At 30.9% G+C, this 22,745-nt stretch overlaps 2 protein-coding genes across 2 annotated transcripts; one reads left to right on the forward strand and one right to left on the reverse strand.

Moving 5' to 3' along the window:
• Nucleotides 1-3,513: 3,513 nt before the first annotated feature.
• On the reverse strand, nucleotides 3,514-4,524 carry EAE98_002048 (uncharacterized protein; the record flags this gene model as incomplete). The annotated part of the gene is made up of 1 exon (XM_038949667.1): nucleotides 3,514-4,524. The coding sequence occupies one exon, from the start codon at nucleotides 4,522-4,524 to the stop codon at nucleotides 3,514-3,516; it is 1,011 nt and encodes a 336-aa protein (XP_038813406.1).
• Nucleotides 4,525-9,861: 5,337 nt separating this feature from the next.
• On the forward strand, nucleotides 9,862-10,316 carry EAE98_002049 (uncharacterized protein; the record flags this gene model as incomplete). Its single annotated transcript, XM_038949668.1, has 2 exons — nucleotides 9,862-9,941; nucleotides 10,058-10,316. 2 exons carry the CDS (start codon nucleotides 9,862-9,864, stop codon nucleotides 10,314-10,316), a joined length of 339 nt encoding a protein of 112 aa, XP_038813407.1.
• Nucleotides 10,317-22,745: the final 12,429 nt, after the last annotated feature.

Raw genomic sequence — 22,745 nt, forward strand, 5'->3', positions numbered from 1 at the left:
AATCGATTAAAATTTCCAAATACGTCCCAGATTCAGGATTGAATGAAGATCGTCATCGTAATCGTGATCGTGATTGTGATTGTGATCGTAACGAGTATCCAGATTCTATAATATATATATATATATATATCCTTCTCAAGTTTCCTAACCCTAACCCTAGCCCTAATTCAAAGAAGAAGGAGGAGGAGGAGGAGGAGGATCCAAGATTTTCTATCTGTCTCTACATTTAGACTTATATTCATCACTTCCTAATATAAACTATCTATATAAACTATCTATATAAACTATCTATATAAACTATCTATATAAACTATCTATATAAACTATCTATATAAACTATCTATATAAACTATCTATATAAACTATCTATATAAACTATCTATATAAACTATCTATATAAACTATCTATATAAACTATCTATATAAACTATCTATATAAATTATTTAATACCATTACTTATTATTTACTCTAAGACAAAACAAAACAAAATAATAAAAGATGTTTCTAATTCCTATTAATATAAATCCTATCCTATACTATTCTATATTATCCTATCCAATATTATCCTATCCAATATTATCCTATCCAATACTATCCTATCCAATACTATCCTATCCAATACTATCCTATCCAATACTATCTATTCATTCTCATCCTCACATACAAACCCATAAATCAATCCAAATCTAATCTCAAACACCAAAAACAATAATAATACTAAATACCTACTCAATCCTTTAATATGAACCCTTACACATTATACTTTACAACTCACATTTCATTCTATTCTATCCTACATCTCATTACCATTTCAGTCCTCTAAAATTTTATATACATATACAAATATCCATATCCATATTCATATATATACTCAATAAAATAAACATATGAATACAAATATTCTCAATAAAATGAACATATGAATACAAATATACCCAATCCAATCCAATCTAATAAAATAGTTTTATATATTCATCAGGCCTCTCCCTCTCTCTCTCCCTCTCTCCCTCTCTCCCTCTCTCCCCCTTACACATATCTATATACATATCCTCTTCATCTTTATTTCTATCTCTATCTTTATCTCTATCTTCATTTCTATTTTTATTTTTATCTTTATTTCTATTTTCATTTTTATTTCTATTTCTATTTCTATTTCTATTTCTATTTTTATTTCTATCTCTATCTCCATCTCCATCTTCATCTCCATCTCCATCTCCATTTCCATTTCTATCTCCATCTCCATCTCCATCTCCATCTCCATTTCCATTTCCATTTCCATCTTCATCTCCATCTCCATCTCCATCTCTATCTCTATCTCTATCTCCATTCCCACCCTCACCTCCAAAATTCCAACAACCCCTCAATTTACATTTATACATTTATACATTTATACATTTATACATTTATACATTTATATATAAATCCAATTTATATTACTTTATTCCTTTATTCCTTTATTCATTTCTTCATTTCTTCATCCATTCATTCATTTATTCATTACACCACAGTATAATATATAACCACTCCATACAACCATTACTACTACCATTACCACTACTACTACAGACAGCATTACCAATTCTTCCCCTTCTTCTTCCCCTCCCCTTCCCCTTCTTCTTCCCCTTCCCCTTCCCCTTCTTCTTCCCCTTCCCCTCCCCTTCCCCATTCTCTTCTCTATTCTTCCCCTCCCTAAGACTCAACCGACCACTCTCCTTCTCACCATCCACTCTCCTTCCCATCATCATCCACTCTCCTTCCCATCATCATCCACTCTCCTTCCCATCATCGATCCATCGATCCATCTATTAGCAATAAGAATTACTTCCCTCAATCACCAAACACATGATAGATCTGGTTTCAAAATCTCCCATTACTTCTAGAATCCTCACACCGATATCATTATCACAAGTTCGTTCCTATGTCTACCTATTCAACACATTAAAGTATAGTCACAATCACAAGTATCAATTCAAATATAACAAAGCCAATCACAATACTCTTAATTAATCTAAAAGATTTTACACAATCGTCATTTGCCTTCCTTTGAATCTCAAAGGTTTGTTTCCTCACTCCTCCATATCATTCGTTATGAGTGAGGGACGATCAAAATTGTCATATCTTTTCACCCACACCAGCCCTCAATTTCCCAAGTCCTCAATCTATATAGCCCATCCATGCATCAAGTTCAATCCCAATCCATTCCATGCAAACCTCCCAAATGGTATAATAAACTTTCTTACTCCCACCCCCTTCCACAAAGACAAGAAAGTAGAAGACAATCAGATCCATTCCATTCAATTCAATTCCACCCTTCACCACTCGAAAAAAAAAAAGTCGGAAAAAATCGAGTAACAACTCAGGATATCAAGAACCCATCATAAAATCATTTCGTAAAAGGAAAAAAAGAAAAGAAAAATCCATCTTTGTATCCAGAGCCCCAACTGATATTGAACCCCCTTGACCCAAGCATGCCCTTTTTTTTTGTTACGAAGTACTTGCCACGTGCAAGCAAACAAGCCAAAATGTCTTTTTGACTAAACTCATCTTTGTAGGAGAAAAGTTGAAGTGTGGCGTAGCTAGCCAGGAGATAGTCGAACCTCGACGGCAATAGAATTTTCCCTCCTTCCTGAAGTAACCCAATCTTTCATGAAAAGATGTCAAATTTGCGTGCCATAACCACCTACATTCCACCCAGATGTTCTCCATGCCTTGGATTCATCAAAATCAGAATAGATTTTATTCGTCATTTGTGAACCAGTGGAAAACATGATTGAAATCGAAAACAAACGCAATCCATCCCGTATACCCAGCCATTTTTGTGCAAGTCAACTCTCCAACATTAATGAGAAGTCGGCGAAAGATCCAGAATAACAAAAAACATAGTACAAGAAGCTTACTTTTTGAAGACTGCTCTTGAGAAGCAAGACCCAAAAAGTAAGAAATAGAAAAAGTCTGTGCATAATTACATTTTGCAATAGCGAGTCCAAACGTGACTGCTATGAATTTTTTGTATAGCTCTGAACTTGAGCACAAAGGTCTAAAAAGCAAAATGTGTAAAGAAAAAGCGAAAATTCAGTTAGTAAACAATCCCAAGCCTGGAAACCCAAACACCAGACCAGAAACCTTCCAGGTCCCATGCCCAACCCATTTTGAGAAAGAAAAAAAAAAAGAAAACAAGAAAATGTCTAGATTCGCTTGATGTAACGCCGTAGATGTGGTTGAAAAGAAGTAAAGTCGTAAGATCGAGGCGGCCACCGGAAGGCGCAACGCAACTCGAGATCGTGATAGTCGGACATGAATTCCGTGTAGTTTATTATCGAGTAACCCTTGAATTTGATGAAAGGAAACTAGGTAGACCGTTGACGACACCTCTTTTTGTAAACGTAATATGTGCTTGAGAAAGCCACTAAAAGGAAATAATTGAAAACAAGAACTTTTGTGACGACAAATATTTATGCCGTGTGTATTCCGGTGTATAAAATTAAGCAGATCGATAAATGATTGAGGATTACTTAACCAACAACAGCTTGGTGTCCTCCATATGCGTGGTGAGGCATGAAGTATTGCTGTTTTCCTTGCGAAGAGTATTCTGAAGGTTGAGGGTTCCAGATGTTCAAGCTGTATTGGTGAAAGTAATGTGAAGGACTGTAATGGTGAGGGCTATAGTGGTGAGGCCATTGATTGTGGAATCGAGTAGACATATCGGGCATGACATAAGGAGCGTTTGCCGCAGCCATGCACGCTTTCGCGTATTGGCTGTACGCAGCAGCATTCCAATCATATTGAGGAGCCGTACTGGTAGCACTCAGATATTCTGGAGTAGTGACACCCGAATCAGGAGCAGATGGTGGTGTGTGCTGAGGGGTAGGATATGAATGATTGGCCCAAGCAGGATGTTCGTAGTGAATGTATTGTTGTCGCTCTTGTGTAGCACTCTTGGGATAGCCTCTGTAGTTGGCGTTGGATGGACGGCGCGAAACATTGGTATCGATAGGAGCCAAAGGAGTGGGTGGGGCGGAAAGGCGCTCGAGAGTAGCAGCCTTTACCTTCTTTCTGTCTGCAGACCAAAGGCTCCAGTTTGCCAACCATGCTTGGTAGGCGTCGCTGTTGTCGAGATCGACATACAAGTTCCACTCGATGGCTTCCAACCAAGCGTGCTCCATGTTGTTGAGTTCGGTCACAGCGATACCACTGACTTCTGACCAGGACTTATTCTGGAAGGTATTATCATCCAAGAACTTACTTCCCAGAAGCAAGCCAACAGTCAAAAGTCTCCACATCGAACCGCCTCTTGAAACAATCTTTGGGTGTTGTTGAATGCGGTTGGAAAGATAGTTCATACCAAGGAGAATGGTCGTGTGAGGAAGACGAGTGGATGAAAGGAGTCCGAGAACGAACTTGCGGAATTCTGGTGCAACAGTTGTTGTGTGGGGATCAACAAGTCTCTGTGTCATTTCTGCCACATAGTCTGTCATGTCCTCGATCTGATATTCCAGATGAGCACATACACCTCCGGGAACCATGACGGGCGAAGTTTCGAGGGGACCGACGAGATTCTCTGGAATCTTGTCGGGAAGCAAGAAGAAGGATTTCTTGCTGAGATTTGTAATAGTAGTAGGAGAAAGTGTGCTAGTTGATCAAGCAAGCAAGCGAGTTGACTGATGCTACTAAACAATGAAGCTTCGGATTGAAAGAGATCCTATCGTGGTTGTCGGGTTGACAAAGGATGTTTGTAGAAGAGTGAGGTTGAAATTTATTGTTGTGTGTGCGCCATCAATCGATTTTGTTCAAAGTAAAAGTTGATAATTAAATAGAACTTTTGGTATGACTGAAAAGATGATTGCGGATGGGGTGATTGAGAAACAAGTATTCCTTATGGTACGAGAATAGTTGAAGTGGAAAGTTGACGAGTGTTCAGGTAGCCAAACACAAACTTTTGAGACTAGTAGAATCGAATGTGCAAAACAGTGCAAAGTGAATATCGAGTCCTTGAAATTCTAGGTTAATCCTTTCGAATTATTAGTAAACATTCAATAAATGTTAATGTTAATTGTGAAATGAAGTCTGTGCTAAGTCTGATACACCAAAATCAAAGACTATGATGATGTGACAAAGATGCGACTTGTATCTGGGAATGGCCGAAGAAGCAAAAATAAATAAACTGGAGAATGTCGAGGAGCACTCCGAAGAGTTCAAAGAAGAGGTCGGAGGATGAATGAATATTGTTGTCAAGAGAGATGATTTGACGTGTTTGACAAGATGACAAAAGGATGGCAATTAATACGAGGGAAGTGGTGAGATTCGAATGTATGTGTGTATGTGTGTACGCCGTCGTAGTAGACCATTCGCAGGTTGTTGTGGTAGATTCGGAAAGGTGGAATGTAAATGACATGACGGTGTTCCAGGAATCCAAAACAAGCTGAAATTGTATGTAAAAAAAATAAAAATAAAAAAATAGTACGAACCTTTTCTTGACAATAAAGTCTTCAGAGGATAATCTTTTGAATGAATTTGAGATTTCTTTCAACCAATGCAGCTTCCTTTCGTGATGGTATTGTCTTGTTCCTAATAGAGACAGGCAATGTAGGACCTGTAGACCTGTAGATCTGACGTTGAAATGGGAGCGTGGAAGGTATGGGAGTGTCGGATCGTAGAATAAATTATTCGAGGTCGGAAATGTTGAGCGGATTGTATGGGAAAATGCGGTAGACAAAAGAGGATGGAAATTTCAGTCGAATAGGATGGAAATCTTTGGAGTGAGAAACAGATCAAGGAGGACTTGAATGAATTCAAAAACTTCTCCAACCTATTCAAAGGAAAAGGAAGAAAATAGATGGAACAGAGATGAGGTAGAGGTAGAGGTAGAGGTAGAAGTGGTGGTGGTGGTGGTGGTGGTGGTGGAAAAGGTATTCGAGGTGGAAGAGATGGAGGGAGAGGAAGGGTAGAATATTATTAGGTGAGGGTACCCGTGGGCCGGCGTATGGATATTCCTTTCGACCTTCGAATCAGAGAAGAAGTTGTGAAATCAATTTTTGTGCGTAAAAGTGGAGGAGGAGAATACCTGCAGGGTAGAGACTAGAGAGAGGGTATCCAAGAGAAGAGAGAGGAAAGAAAAACAAATGGAGAAGAAAAGAAAAGAAAAGAAAAAAAAAAAGAGGTAAACTAAAAGAAGAGAAGAACCGAGTTTCCTTTCCTGTCTTTCTCTCCACTCGCAAAATGGACTAAAAGAATCTGGTCGTGTTCTTGTTCTTGTTCTGGTTCTGGTTCTGGTTCTTGTTTACCTCCTAGGTACATATCATATCTTCAGTTCCAGTCCATTTATGCAGAAAGTGGATTTGGGAGAGAAGTCGAGGTTACCTCTTCCCAACGATATCTGTCGAGACGCTCGAGAGTGATTGGATCATATGGATGATTTACATGGAGACACAGGACCTCCCTAGGTAATTGTCATTGTAATTGCATTTGACCATTTTATTATGATTTATGAATAAAATCGATTCATTCAATGTTGGTAATTAAAACGGGTTGGACAAGGTTCATGATTGAGTGGCTCAAGTGGAGGAATCCCTGGTAGGTGAGAATGGGTGGTAGTGGGTGGTGGTGAGTGGTGAATTGAGGTGAAGTCTGTGAAGGGGACTAGGTACGACTAGGTACGACTAGGTATTCATTACTAGGTATTCATTTACTAGGGAGATAGATCTCAAGGTGGAAATCATTGGAGGATTTCGTTGGTTGGCACTTGACTGGTGTGATGGAATCAATTCTTTCATTTCATATGGATTCATTGGTGGATGGATTGAATGGTTTATGTGTCCTGGACTCCTGGTCCTTTTATATCATTCCCTAGATCATACTAAAGAAGTAACTTTTCCTTGGGTACATATTAATTAATTTTTCACATCATCACACACAGACGACGCAGACACCGTGGATATTTAATCATCGGAACTTGGAGGCCCTGGTCAGTGGTCAGCGATGGCAGAGTATGAATTGGGAGGAAATTACTTTCCATAACATTTCAACGGTCAACGGTCAACGGTTTTAAATTGGGGTGAGGGAGGATAAGATTGGGTTGTTAGAAGTTAGAACTTAGAACTTAGATCCAAGGGGCGTCAAATCCATCACCGTGACAAGATGTGGTAGAGCGAGCTGATAGTGAGTGGTACGGTGGTGGTAGTCAAGGGAATGAGGATATGAGGAAATGAGCATGAGCAAAATCAAAATCATGGCAACCCCGAGTTGAATTCAGGAACTGTCTACTAGGTAGGTGATGAATCAGAATCAGAATCAGAATCAGTATTAGTATCAGCATCAATATCAGAATCAGGATCAGTTCAGTACCCAAGTAACATTCACCTCACCCATTCACCCATTCACCCATTCATACTCTAAATAGTCGATAGCTACCTCGTCCACAACTACGCGTAGTCTTGTTGGAGGCAAAGTAATAAGCTCATCATCAGGTGCTGATGAGTACTTCGTACCACGGTAAGATGTGCTTCTTTTTCCCACAGCCGTGCAAAGTCAAGACATCATGTAGAGAATTAATGAAATAATGAAATGGGCTATGGATCAAATACCATTGGCTCCATCGTTAATATTTGTGGGTCGGATCAATCTTCGATTCTTGATTTTGCTCTGTACCAAGGTTCAAATGCCTTGAATGGGATTTATCAGACTAATAATACGAGTAAAAGGTTGTCCTCACTTGTCCACACTCGCTCCATGATTCTCTCTCCATCATCCATCTCTAACCTTCAATACCCTTTCATTTCCATTGGCTCAAATGGCCAGAGGCAAAACAAGATGTGCCATTGATCTGATCATCGTGTAATGTCTCCGTATGATGGTGTCGTCTTCCCTCCCATTCAAGATTTGATACCAAACCTTTTACCTTTTGCCTTTTACCTTTTGCCTATTTTTGCCTTTCTTCCATGGCTCATCACTTTATTACAAGCTTACTCACTCACCTAGGTAGATGCTCATACGTCAATCATGACATATCTTCACATCCGATTGATTAAAATAGGAAGAGGATGATGTTAGACTACGAGGTACACCAAATGCGTCATGAAGAACCACGATTTATCCATCCATCCTCCATTATCCAGCGAGTCATCCATCATCCATCATTCATCCTCCTCTCATCATCCCAATCACAACCCAAGCAGCTAAATGCATAGAAGGAAGGTCAGAGTTATCCAAGTTCCAAGATTTATTATCATTTACCATTTACCATTTACCATTTACCCCCTCCCCAAACTTGTGAAACCATTCCATGTTCTTCCCTCACGCAGCCAATCCCATCGGGAAACTATATCCCAATCACAAATTTTAACCTTAACCTTCCCAATCAACTTTATTCATTTATCCCCTGGTATACTAGCTGGTATACTAGCTGGTATACTAGCTGGTATACTAGCTGGTATACCAGAAACGGTACGTACGCTGCACAATGTACAGATAGAGAGGACGCCGGCCACTTTATTTTATGGTGACCAAGAGATGAACTTGACACTGCCAGCGTGGCCATCAAAAGGATGGGCCCAGCTGCAAGCCTACTCACCAACTTCGCCATATGACTGGTCCAAATGCGACAATGAACCCCCTCTCAAGTTCTCAACATTCAAGATGATGCTTATTTTTCATTTTTCACTTGCAGCTGGGAGCTTGGGCTTGGGCATGGCGAGCATGGGAACCCGTATGCAGTGCCAGTAGAGATGGAAACAAAAAAGTATGCCGCTCATGATGTAGGTAAGAATACCTACCTACCAACCAACGTCCAGGGACGAGAAGAGAAGGCTGGGAAAGGGTAAACACGATCCGCTATGATTGTGAAGAAAGTCTCACATCCCCAAAATCATCGCTTATATTGAGTCATTCATTGGATTTCTGGGTTTCTTGGGAGACGGATTTCTCTCCATTGCCCCAGTTACGTATGAATCTGATACATACAAGCAAAAGCCAACCTATTCCGTCTTGACCGATACATGCGAAGAAAGTATATGTTTCCAATGATGTTTGACAGATTTCTTCGGCGCCATCTCAATTTTCTGAGAATAGTATCATTTTTACGATTATGGTACAGTGTACAGTGTACAGTGTACAGTGTACAATAGGAATATACTGGTAAAGGAACATGATTATTTGACTCACCCCTATTATATTAATAATTCAATTGATCAATCCATTACCATCCATCCATCAATCACCATCACCCCGTCCGGAGTACCATCTCCATCTCCATCTAATAAGCACCATACAAAATAACAATAACAACGGTAACATCATATCATTCGCGACAACCCTTCCTACCAATTTGTAATTTCCCATCCCATCCCATCCCATACCAGTCAGTCAGTATATTTCTATTCTAAACATAGAATAAATGAATGAAGATCATTTGACACCGGCCGGCTGATGGGAAATTTTTATGAAAATATGAAAATGTGAAAATTAGTTATGCAAAAAAATTGATTTCCAATCCTCGACTTTCTAGACCCCTTGGATGATGATGGATTCTAAAGATCCATTAATATTTTAATATCTACAAGCCTACCTGGGTAGTAGGTATACGGAGTTGCACTTGATCTTGATCGGGAGATTCATCCCTGTTTCTGTCTCTGTCTCTGTCTCTGTCTGTCTATCTGTCTATCTGTATACCAATTCAAGATGACATTGACAATTTGACACTCACTCACTAACTTTCTCACTACTTCGGACTCCATACTTCATTTATTCATACATACTTCACAGGTTATCATTGCTTGCGCCTTCTTCCCTATCCCATCCACTCTGAGGAAAAACGGCGTGTTCATATTCATATCCATACTCGAGTATCCATATCCATATCCATATCCATGTTTGTCCATGTTTATACCGAACCATATCGATTTAGCTCTCTCTGCCACCTACCTGCAACGGGAAAATTTGCGCGCGTGTGTGTGTGTGTGGAAATGGGGTTATTTTATTTTATTTATTTCATTTTATTCGGAATCTAAACTAAAGTAAAGTAAAATAAACTAGACTAAAAAATAAATAAAAAATTCCCCACAGCACAAAAACTATTGAATCAATTATCAAACCCAAAGCCAAAGGCAAAGGCAAAGACCAGCTACTGATCCCGATCCCCAAAGAAAACGATTCCAAAAGCCATGAACATCAAGAGGTCCAGTGCAGTGGCAGTGACAAAGAGGCTTTTGCCGCAATCGATGTCATTATAATTATCATCCAAATTCAATTCAATCCCACAGATTCATCATTCCCCGATACGAAGACTCAAGTCTCAAGTCTCGAGGTACTGTACGAAGTATGACAGATGAATCAAACCTACCTATCAACCAGCGCAACTGGCTCTCCAGTCAGTACAGTACAGTACAGTACAGTACAGTTATCTTTTGGCTGCGGTGGTGGTCTGTCACCACTCACATACACTACGAGACGCTACGCACGCTACGCTAACACGCTACGCAGCACGCTCAAGCAGCCTCACGTCTCAAGCTTTCCATATGCACAAATTCACATTTGGGTGTGCGCGCAGAGCAGAGCAGGGCTTTGCATGGTGTGGTGTGGTGTAGTGTGGTGTTGCATGATATGATATAGTATGAACATGATAATTGATTAGCATTTTTAAGAAAAAAAAATTTACTGATTTTTTAATTTTTGAATTTTTTAATATTGGTTTTGGGGGGGGGATTAAAGAAACAAAAATACTTCAACTAGATAGGTACTAGAGTTATTATTATAAGTGAAATAGTGGAAATATTTTATATGTCTAGATATATAGATAGATATAGATATAGATATAATTTAACCTAAATATAGTATATATGATTTAACTCAACTATAATATGATATAATATGATATAGTCATGCTTTTATAATAGTTTATTAATTTATCGATTTATCGATTTATTTCTATTTTTATTTCTCTCTTTTAAATACTATACTTGTATGAATAAGGGAATTCACTCAAAGGAATTCACTTCAAGGGAATGACTTCCATACAATGGCAACTGTATTAAAGGTATTTAGGCGAAAGCAAAGGAGACTAGCTCTTTCAGTAGTGTCTATATAAGGCCTACTATTTCCCTCATTTAGCTAGCTCCTTAGATTAAATACAAATAGACATTTAGGGGCCTACACATAGTGGGAACCACGTCTTCCGTATCTCTCTCAAACCAACAATACTATAGTCTGTAATAGAACAAATACAATATTGGAGAAAATATCCCCCCTGTATTCAGATATATACCTATACACATAAAGTACGTACCGATTTCCCTTCCCTTCTCCCACTCCCTCCGTCCCAACCCATTACAAAACAAGAATCGAAATCCATATATTACATAATCACCAGCGGATAACGTCGATAAGTGATAAAAATCTTTCGACAGAGTACAAAGTAAAGTGTACTAGTGATAATGTAATATAAAGTAATGTACCTAATATAATATAATATAAAGTAAATTTTCAATGTTCCTACAACTGACTGACTAACTTATAACTGAACCCTGGACTTTCTCGAGGATTATTTTAAAACGTGTTTGAAATTTGAGGTGCTATCGTACGGTGTGCAGAGTATGAAGAGAAGAGGGTACTGGACCCTCGAAATTTTTACTCTGTACAAGACTACAAGTCGAGGTGGGTTTGGGGTGAGAGGGAGGGGTATCCATTCACTGGCTGGATGGTTGGTAGCTGGAGGTTGATTGTAGGGTTTTGATGATTCTGGAGGCTGGATGATGGATTCTGGATTCGGGATTCGGGATGCACTGTACGTATGTATATATGTATGCATGTATATATATATGTATGTACATCTTGTAAGTTGTCCTGCCACTGCCACTTTAAATCTGCATCTAGATCTGGATCTGGATCTGAATCTGTCGGATTGGTATTTATACTCCGTATAAAGTATCTTTCTGGGTCTATCTGGGTCTATCTGGGTCTATCTGCTGGCTGTACAGTACATACAGTATACATATTTACGGAGATATTCTCCTTCATGGAGATTGTGAGTGAGTGAGTGAGTGAGTGAGTGAGTACAGTATGTATGTATAATGTATGTGTATGTATGTACGATATACGATATATCAAATGCGAAATTGTCATATCTATCGACTATACAGAGTACACGTTTTTTACGCATAGAGATGGATATCTCTGGGTTGGTTTACCAGTCTCGGTTTCTGGACCGAGTACCAGTACGTACCGGTACCAGGAAACGTGGACTGTGTAATACCAATGTACTCTTCCATCCCATCCCATACATACGAATGATATGTAGGTACCCTACCCTATCATATATACCATACCCAAAAATAAATCCCGTAATAACTTATTAAGAAGAATAAATGATACAGCAAAACCTCTCTATAAGGATATATTTTCCGGTCCCAAAAATTTTCAGGGCTAAAAAAGACCTATATTGTTTTGCTGTACTCCAATTCATCATCCATCCATCACTCAAGTTTCAAGATTCAACCAACCGCCCGCGGGAAGTATGTGAAATTGTGACTAGGTAGGTGAGTGGAGATGAAATTTTACCTACCCTACCCTACATACCTCCGAGGTTATATGCACGGAAATATATGTGATCCTGGAATCGAATCGTGGTCGGGTTTTATCTACCTATACCTGTCTATCTATCCTTCTTTTCCTCACATGTTTGAAGCAGGAAGGCACGTGGAAGGGGTGGGAAGGGAAGGGAAGAGAGGTCACAATGTTACATGCGATGCGGAAGGTAACGGGATTGATTTATAGAGATTGTCTGACGTTTGGGTTTGCTGATGAGATTGGTAGGTTGGGAGGTGGTAAGTAGGTGAGTGGTATGTTAGATTGATTTGATTTGATTAGGGATAGATCTACTCGTAGAGAAGGATCGAAATCTATATTTATTATTTTATGATATAGTAGATAGATATCTACCTAGGCCTAGTATTTCTCTCGTGAACTCTCTACGAGTAGTAAACTCTTACTACTCTATAAAATTATATTATATAATTCTATATAATATCTAGGATATTATTATATAGTATAATAATAAATATCTAATTATCAAAAGACTCTCGATCTTCAAATCCGTATTCGAATTCGAATCGTCTTATACTTAATACTATCTATTAGTATATACTTATCTTCTTATATAGAAAAGACGTATAGAATGGGTAGGGTTTTAATATTAAGTGTAGTGCGTATTATATTAAAAGCTATGTATAATCTAATTGATTATATTAATTAAAATGATTATGTAATATGCTTAATATGTTTAGTCTATTTTCTAGATTGATTCTATAAGATATGCGTTTTCGTATATATACTCTAATTAAACTAAAATAAGTTCTATTTTTGTATTCCTTTTATATATACCAAAATGGCTATATAGTATATTTAGTTCTTTTATTCTATTGATCAATTAATAATTATTATGGATATTTATCTATATATTAGTTTATTATTGTATTTAAATTAAATAAATAATAGAATTCGCTAAAATAGTAGTTAGAGTATTCGTAATTTTCTATTCTAATATAACTTAGCTTATTTTGAGTAAAGTTAGAATATAGATTCTATCCTTTTCTAAAAGGGGAAAAGATTGATTCTATAAGATCAATAGTATAGCTTATTATACATCAATTCCTTCTTATAAATTAAATAAAAAAATAGATTTATAAATACCAACTTGTAAATTCTAATATTCCAATATATCGTTTTTGAATAATACATATAGATATCCAATTCGAAGTTTAAAAAACTTTAAATAATTAATATAAAATAATCTATAAATAGCTTTTCTATTGATTTATTACAATTTATAGGATTTCTAATAATCTTCTACAAAACCAATAATAATAAAAGAATTATAGTAGGAAGGGTATAGTTTTTTCTTAATTAAAATATTATTATATAATATTATTATATTTTCTGATTAATATATAAAATTACTTTATATATTTATATTATATTTTTTCTTATTAATAACTTTCTTTTAATTAAATTGTTTCAAAGTTTTTTATCTAATTAATTTTTGATTATATATAAATTTAAAAACTTTAATATAATATATTTCAGAAAGAAACTTCTTATCAATATTCTTAACAATAAAAAAATAATTTTATATTTCCTTTTGTTTATAAAAAAGATATTCAATTTTTAAAAAACTAACTAATTAAAAACTAAATATAATCTTATAAAGAGAATAATCTAAATGAGATATTTCTTGTATATTGAGAAAGTTAATATTAATTTAAATCTTAAATAATCAATTAATAATATCAGATTTAATCTTTTTAAATATTTTTTAAAATAGATTATTTCCTTTTTCGGTTATTCTGGATAACTTTTTTGTTTTGATAGCTATAGAAATAAGTAATATTCCAGATTTTTTTGAAAAACTATATAGAATCTTGTTTTTAAAGTATATATTGGGATTGTATATTTCTCTAATAAAAACTTTAATTATATTAAAAAGTTAGTTTAGATATCTAATAGTTTTTGTTTTTATAATATTAATTATTGGGAATACCTAAATATAATAAAAGAAATAATTAATAATTAATAAAATATAAATAAAATTGAGGTATTTTTTTTTATTGAATATATTGTTATTATAATTTATATTTTTAGTGGTAAGTTCTATATTTATTAATTTTTATACTATAAATCAAATTATATTTAGAATCTAAGCTTTATTGATTAATATAGATGGGAATAATTCTATAAAATTGAATTTGATAAAGGTAAATAGATAATCAATTTTAAAAAATATTAAATGAAAAATGTATTATTAAATATTATATTTAGTATATTTAAAATAATCTAAAATGTATTGTTTAATATTTAAAACTAAATAAAACTAATAATAATTTCTAAGCTTTTTAATAACTAATTTTGTAGTAAAATATCCTTTCTAATTATATATATATAATAGAATATTTAATATCTTATATTATTATATATAATACTTATTAATTCTATAGAATATATAAAAAAGTTTGTTTTTAAATAAGAAAAAATCCTTAATATAATATAGAAAAAATACTTTTTTTAAAATAAAAATTCTATTAAGAAATATATTAATAGAAATATAATTGAATATATCATAATACTACGGATTATTCTTATATTTACTAAAAACTAATTCAAAAGAGATATTGTTAGTAATAATTATAAATTGATTTAATATTACAAAATCCAGATTATCTCCAAAAGATTATAGTATATTGTAATCAATAATAATTTAAAATTATTTGGTTTTATGTAGATAAAGAAGTTCTTTGTAATTATTAATTCTATCTTTCCAAATCTATTTAGAGTTTCTATTGTTTTCTTAAAATGAGTTGAGAGAGTCTAAAAGTAAATCCAACTTATAATTTGGATTAGGGAAAATAGTACGAAAAAGTGTATTTATAATCTTGTTATAAGATTCTTTAATATATTCAATAATAATATTTAGAATAAATAATTTTATAATCTAATGAATATAGATTTTATAAATTTTGGTTTTAGGGGATAAAAATCTAGTTAATGATATATGATTAATAAAAATCTTGTAAGATTTTGGATAATGAAAGTAATAGTAATATTTGTATATAAATTTAATAATTATTAAAAGTTTATATTTATAAATTTTATAATTTCTCTAAATCTTAGTAAAAAGAAAGAAATTGTATAAGATAAGGTATATAATCAAAAATCCTAAGATAATTTCTAAAGAATATTATTTTTATATAATATAACAATTTGATATAAAAGTATTAGAATCTATATATATCTCAATGGAAAGGGAATAATTGATATTATATGATTTGATTATTTTAGAATATTTAACTTGTAAAAACTTAAAGATAAGTTATTTGTATAATCCCTATTATCATTTTATATTACTAATAAGACAAAAAAGAGGATAAAATATTTCAATAAAATTCTTAATACCTCAATATATTATTTGAATAATAATTAGGAAATTACAAATTTTGATAGAATTTCTTGAAATAGAAAAGTTTTTAATTTTAATAGTTTAAATTGATTTGGTAATTATTATATTATCTGCTTAATAGAATATACCCAAAACTTTTATTTTATTTACAAATATACATAATTTCTTAAAAGAAAAATAAAATTAAATAAAAACTAATCTTAGAAGAAAATAGTTTATAAGAATATTATAAATATTTTTGATTGTTTTATATCCAAAAAATATATTGTCTATATAGAATTTGATTAAAGCTAAATTATTTGAAAAATTAAATTTAAGAATAGAAGAGTATTTGCTAATATAAAGAATATTGTTTTTTAAATAATAATATTTTTTTAGAAAGTAAAGAATATAATTATAAATAATATATAAAAGCTTAAATATTAAAAAACATATAGTTTGAGTATCTTATAGAATATGGGTAAATTATATTTAAATAGAATTTTTTATAAAGAAAACAAAAATATATTTATTTACAAAATAAAAAGATATAGTCTAATATATATATTTAAAATCAAATTATATAAAAACCATATAATTAGGATAAAATAAATATTTATAAACTTTTTGAATTAATATATAATAACTACTAAATATTTCTTTTTTTACTTATAAATAATCGAAAATAACTTATTATTCTAAATCAAATTTGTAAGAAAATAATATAGAATATACAATATCAAGCTTTTCGATAATAAAAGGTATTATAAACTAATCGGATAATTTGTTATTAGTTATTATAATATATTTATATATAAAATACTTATAATCATCTTGAATAATCTTATTTAACCAATATATTTATTAAGGATTATATTAAGATTAAAACTTGTACTTATATAGAAATATATTTTTCTTTAAATATATTCGATAAATAAAAAGAATAATTAAAGGAATATAATATAATTTAATTATATTCAAATTCTTATAAATATATAAAAGATATATAATATATTGTTATAATTTTTCTATAGCTAAAGGATTAATATATATATTATTAATATTAAATTATTCTTATATCAATTTAATTAAATCTATAAATAATAATTAAAAAATAGATTGTTTCTCAATAGGATATATATAATTAAATAAAATAGAATATTTAGATTCGATTTGAAAAAAAAATATAAGAAATCGATTTCCGGAAAAAGACTTCAATTTGAATCAGGAAATAAAAGATTTATATAAAAAATTTATAGATTTAAATATATCAATAGAAATATTGGATTTGTATATCTATATAATGTTTTTTAAAGAATATAATATTCTAACTTTTATATATAAAAAGGATTTGGGTAATCGGGAAACAGTTTTTTTCTGTAATTTAAAGTTATATTTGGGATTTAAAAGTTTAAAGAATTAAATAAAGTTATAAATTCTATAAAATTGGATTTAGTTTTAAAAACTTCTTTAACAATTTTGGTAATATTATAATTGAATAAGGAAACCTTTTTTTCAGAATATATTATATCTATATCAAAATAGTTTGATTTCAATAATTCACTTTTTATAAAGATTTCAGTTTTTTATTTAATAATCTGATATTTAGGGTTTGCCGAATAAAAAACTAATTAATAAGAAAATGATTATACTAATTATAAAATTTGAATAAAAATACAAGATTCCAAAAGATTCTTATTATTAATAAAAATAATACAATTGAAAATATTAATATAGTCTTTAATAATATAAAGCTATAATAAATCGAAAAATAGATTTTTCTTATTTTTGTTAAAATAATTTTTTTTATTAGATTATATAAAAATATATACAATACATTAAATATCTTCGATTATAAAACTAAAAGTAATATATTATTTAAATTCAATATTCTCACTATCAACTATTTTTATGAAAATAATGTTTTTCAAGGTAATTTAATATTATAATAGATTTAAATGATTAATAAGTATTAAGAAGATTATATTACTATCAAATTTTTAATTAATAATATAATAAGATTTGCTTAAAATGATTTTAATAATATATCCTTTTTTTAAGATTAAGATTATTCTTTAAATTCGAAAAGCTTTATTCTGATTAAAGATCTTAATAATAATAAATAAAATCAGGATTTTAGTTACCTATAGATTTATAAACTTGATAAAATCGATTTATATAGTTTGGAACTTTAGTATATAGTTTATATCGTTTGGTAGGTATAGAAAATATTGTTTTATTTGATTTTGATTTAAGATAATATTAATAATATAAATATAATAGATTTTGATCAAGTTATCAGATCTAGATTGTATTATAATATACAAAGTAGATTTATTTGCAATCTCAATAATAGGTTATATATCCTTTTTCTTTTTCTTTTTAATAGCATTCTTTTGAATTATAAAATATTATAGGTTTTTAGATATATCAAGTGAGATTTAATAAAAAGTTAATATATCAATTTCTAAGATTTCCAATTTAAAAATAGAAAATAAACTTTTATAATTAATAAGGATTTTTTCTATTTTTATAATAATATTAAATAAAGGTTTAGAAAATTTAATAAATCTTTTTATTGAAATTAAATAAAATATAGATTTTAAAACATATTTCTTATATTTATATACTATAAAAGAGCTTAGAAAAACTTAGATTAATTGAGATGAGAAGTTATAAGATAAAGATTAAGATTAAAATTGAGGTTGAGATTGAGGTGAATTCTTAAGAATTAATTTAGGTTTTTTATAAGAATAAGGAGCGAAAATATTGGAATATCTATTATAAAGAGTATTCTTTATATAAGATATATTATATTGATCTCCAGTAATATTAGATATATTATTAGATCTAGCTTTTTTGCAAGATATTATATTAAAAGCTTGAATTTCATTTTCTTACTTATTATCCATGTCTATATCAAATTTTATATTAAAGGAATATATTTTGGATGTGGGTGTCTCATTATCTAAATAATCTGAATTATTATTGATTTATATCAAAAAGAAAATGAAATCTAATCTAAAAGGGATTGAATCTGGGTTGATAGACTTAGATTTCTGGTAGTCGTTTAGATTAATTCGATTATTAGTATTAGTATTAGATGATTGAGGGTGTATGTAAGCTATTAATATAGTTATAGTATTATAATTTGGGAAAATCATATTTCTTAAAATGATTTGTTTCTAGTATTGAAAAGATTGATTTGTATAGTCCGGCTTGGTATAACTGTAGATTCTGTATTTAAAATACAAAGGCTTTTTTGAGTAATCATATTATTCCATTCTATTAATAATATTATTTCAAGAGTTCTTTAGATTTAATTTAGCCTCTTTTGTTTATATACCTATTAATACAGGAGATTGAATATAAGTAGATTGGGAATGATGGATTTGATGATTTCGAATTATTATTTTTTTTATTATTAAAATTATAATTGTTATTAGGGGTATTTTGATTTTATTAATTAAAAGATTAGAATTAAAATACTTATCCTAAAAAAAACTCAATTTTCTTTTTAAATAAATCCTTAAGGTTTTGCTTCTTTAAAATATTAATAATATAATTAATAATATCATTTTAAATAAACATCTTTTTATTTTTATATTCTTTTGAGTATTGTATATTATAGAATAACTTTCATTTAAGAATCTATAAATAGTATTTAATTTAATAAATTTTAAGTAAAGATTAGAATTAATAAAACTGGTAATAAATACTTTAATCAAGATTTTTTGAATATTAACTTAAAGAATATCAATATTATGCTTAGAGGAAGGTATATCTTTACAACTCATTTCCAATTATAAATCCTTAATATATTGATAGTATTTTTAAATAGATTTATTTTTCTCTTAAATTAAAAAGCTTATAGTATTAAAAACTATTTATATTAAATCTTTATTTTCCTTATTTGAAAAATAATTAATAAAAATAATAATAAACTTATCTTACAAAACCTTATTTGTTAAGTTAATATTATTTATAATTTCAGAAAATTCTTTATTTTTATTTAATTATTTACTAACTTTATTAAAAAATTTAAATAAAACAAGATTAAAGAAAGTATATAACTTATAAATATTATTATCAATAATAAGGTATACAGTTTATTTAGCTTTTTGAATCTATAATTTAATAATATTCTTTTCTTTTGAGAAAGATAATATATTATTAATCTTAACTTTAATCTATTCAATGCAAACTATTGAAATAATGAAATTATTCGATATTATAGAAGGATTTAATGAATAATATTTCGAAAGGATTTCTTGAATTTGAAGAATAAAAAGTTGAAGTTATAATTTGATAAGTAGTAAGATTAGATTCTCGGAGGGGTTTTGTATATCCTCTAGTAACTGTTGAGCGAGTGGGAGGTAAAGGTTTTGTTTTTTGGAAATAAAATGAGGGTAATGTTGAAAAAACCGAATAATGGTTTAGATTTGTTTAAAGGAAATAATATTGATATTATTTAAAATAAGATTGAAAATCTGTGTAGTAGATTTCCGAAATCAAAAGTAATATTAAAAAGGTATTTTTAAAAGTCAAAAAAAGTTTATATTCTGATTATAAGGTAATACTAAATTCTTATAGAAGATATTGTAAAAATAAATATGTAGAATATTTCTGAAAAAAAAGGTATTTGAAAAATAAAAGAAGAATCAAAAGAAATTCTTTAAATACTAGATTTCTGTAACTATATAACGATCCTTCAAATCAATAAAACTATATAGTATTTATAGCTCTTTTGAAAGCTCTTTTGATATTAATGTAATAATTGTAGTACAGGTATTGTTATACAATGATTTTAGAAATAAAGAAGGTTTTTGAATATTCTTAATTTAAGAATTTAACTGTAAAGAGAATGGAGATAAGATATTGAATATATCTTGAATCCCTGTATAGATTATCAGAAAAGATATATAGAATAAGTAGGGTTTTAATATTAAGTATAATATATATTATATTAAAAGCTATGTACAATCCAGTTAATTATATCAATTAAGATGATTACGTAATACGCCTAATGCGTTTAGCCTGTTTTCTTATATAGATAAAATAAATATCAAATAATTAATTAGAACTAATATATGAACTAATATATAATATATAGATATATAAATTAATCCACTCTACAACTAATACTACCTCTCATCAAATAATAATAATTTAAAAGTTTCAACTAGCGCTATCATCGAATACTCGATCCTTAATCTCGAAATTTCCGTGTCGGATCGGAAGTTATTCGATTGCTTTATTGTTTGAATGAATAGTTCGCTTTACTTTGCTTTCTTTAGGAATGAATCTGGATTTAGTCTTTCTTTCTTTCATTCATTCTCGATAGATGGATAGGGTGTGATCTAATCTAACCATGAATATCAAGTACTGGAGTACCCGTGGACGCTGTAGATAAATATCCAATATCACACCATTGGATCGCTTAGCGACACCCCCCCCCCAAAGGACCCTGAGAATTTCGAATCTTGTGCTCTCGAGTAATTATCGAAAAAGATTAGGAGAAGGGATGATTCTTGTATTTTCCATGATTTGTACGGAGTATGTACGGGACGGGACTCGAGAACTTGAGTTACAGATGGGGAACCTGGAAATCTAGGTACAGAGATTCACTTTGGACAAAATAAACAGTACACCGAAAACACAATATTATTTTCAAAATTTTGTTTTTAAATCAATAATCAATATTTTTGATTTTGAATTGAAATTAATTATTTTGAATCTAATAATTTATAATATATTTTCATTTTGTTTATTTTATTTTATTATTCAGAATTGTTATTGAATTTTGAAATAATAGTATTTTGAAGGAAGTTTTGATTTTGGTGGGTTTGGTGTGCTCGTTTTTTCATCCAGAGTGAGAGAGACAGGTACAGGGTCGGGAAGGAACAAATACTTCGTAGGCACAGGATAGTTAGACCAGAGAAGGGTCGAAATGAAATTTAAATCGAAAAGCTTTTTGCGCACGCTGGTGCATTGGTTTGTATGGAGTACCATGTTATGTCATGTCATGTAATGTAATGTATGGAGGAAACGAGGTATGCTTGTGCTGTTACACAGGCCAGGTGAGTGACCATGTTTATTTTTGGTTTTATTTTCATTTGATGGTAGAGGGAGGGAGGGAAGGGGGACCTAGATATGTAGATGTCTAGGGTATGAATGTGTGAAAAAAATTCGTTATGTGTGCTATGTTGTGATTGGGAGGAATTGGATTTACGGAGTACTTGGGTATATTGGATTCTAGAGTCAGGAAGGGATTTGAGGGTGGGAATAAAAGGACCCTGATTAGTAATTTGCTATGGATGGATGGATGGATGGGTGGATGGATATTCTTTATTACTACTCTGCCACTCTGGGTAGTATCTTAGGTAGATAGATAGATGCGGCTCAATTTGCTAAACACTGAACACTGAACACTGAATCTATATCGTAGAATCGAATTAGACAATCGCAGACATCAAAACGAAGAGTGTATACTATAGAAGTAAGAGGTGTATATTTCCTATCACGGATTTGTGAAACTGGTTGGGTATCCATGGATGCTATTGATATCCGAATAGATATCATTTTCGATCGGATGTATATCGGAAAATTTCTCATGTAGTATTGTATCATTGATTCCTCAGATACCCGAGGAAAACAAGAAGCTTCCATTCTTCCTTCTATTCTGCATTCTATTCATATTCTTCCGATGGTTCTTTTATGATGTATGTATGTATATCTATCTGTATGTACAATATATTCCCTTCTTTTTCATCCGTCTATCCGATATTTTAATCTCTCCCAAGAACCCAATCCAATCAAAAATAACCA

Source organism: Botrytis deweyae (genome assembly GCF_014898535.1).
Source record: "Botrytis deweyae strain B1 chromosome Unknown BDEW_004, whole genome shotgun sequence".
Lineage (NCBI taxonomy): Eukaryota > Fungi > Ascomycota > Leotiomycetes > Helotiales > Sclerotiniaceae > Botrytis > Botrytis deweyae.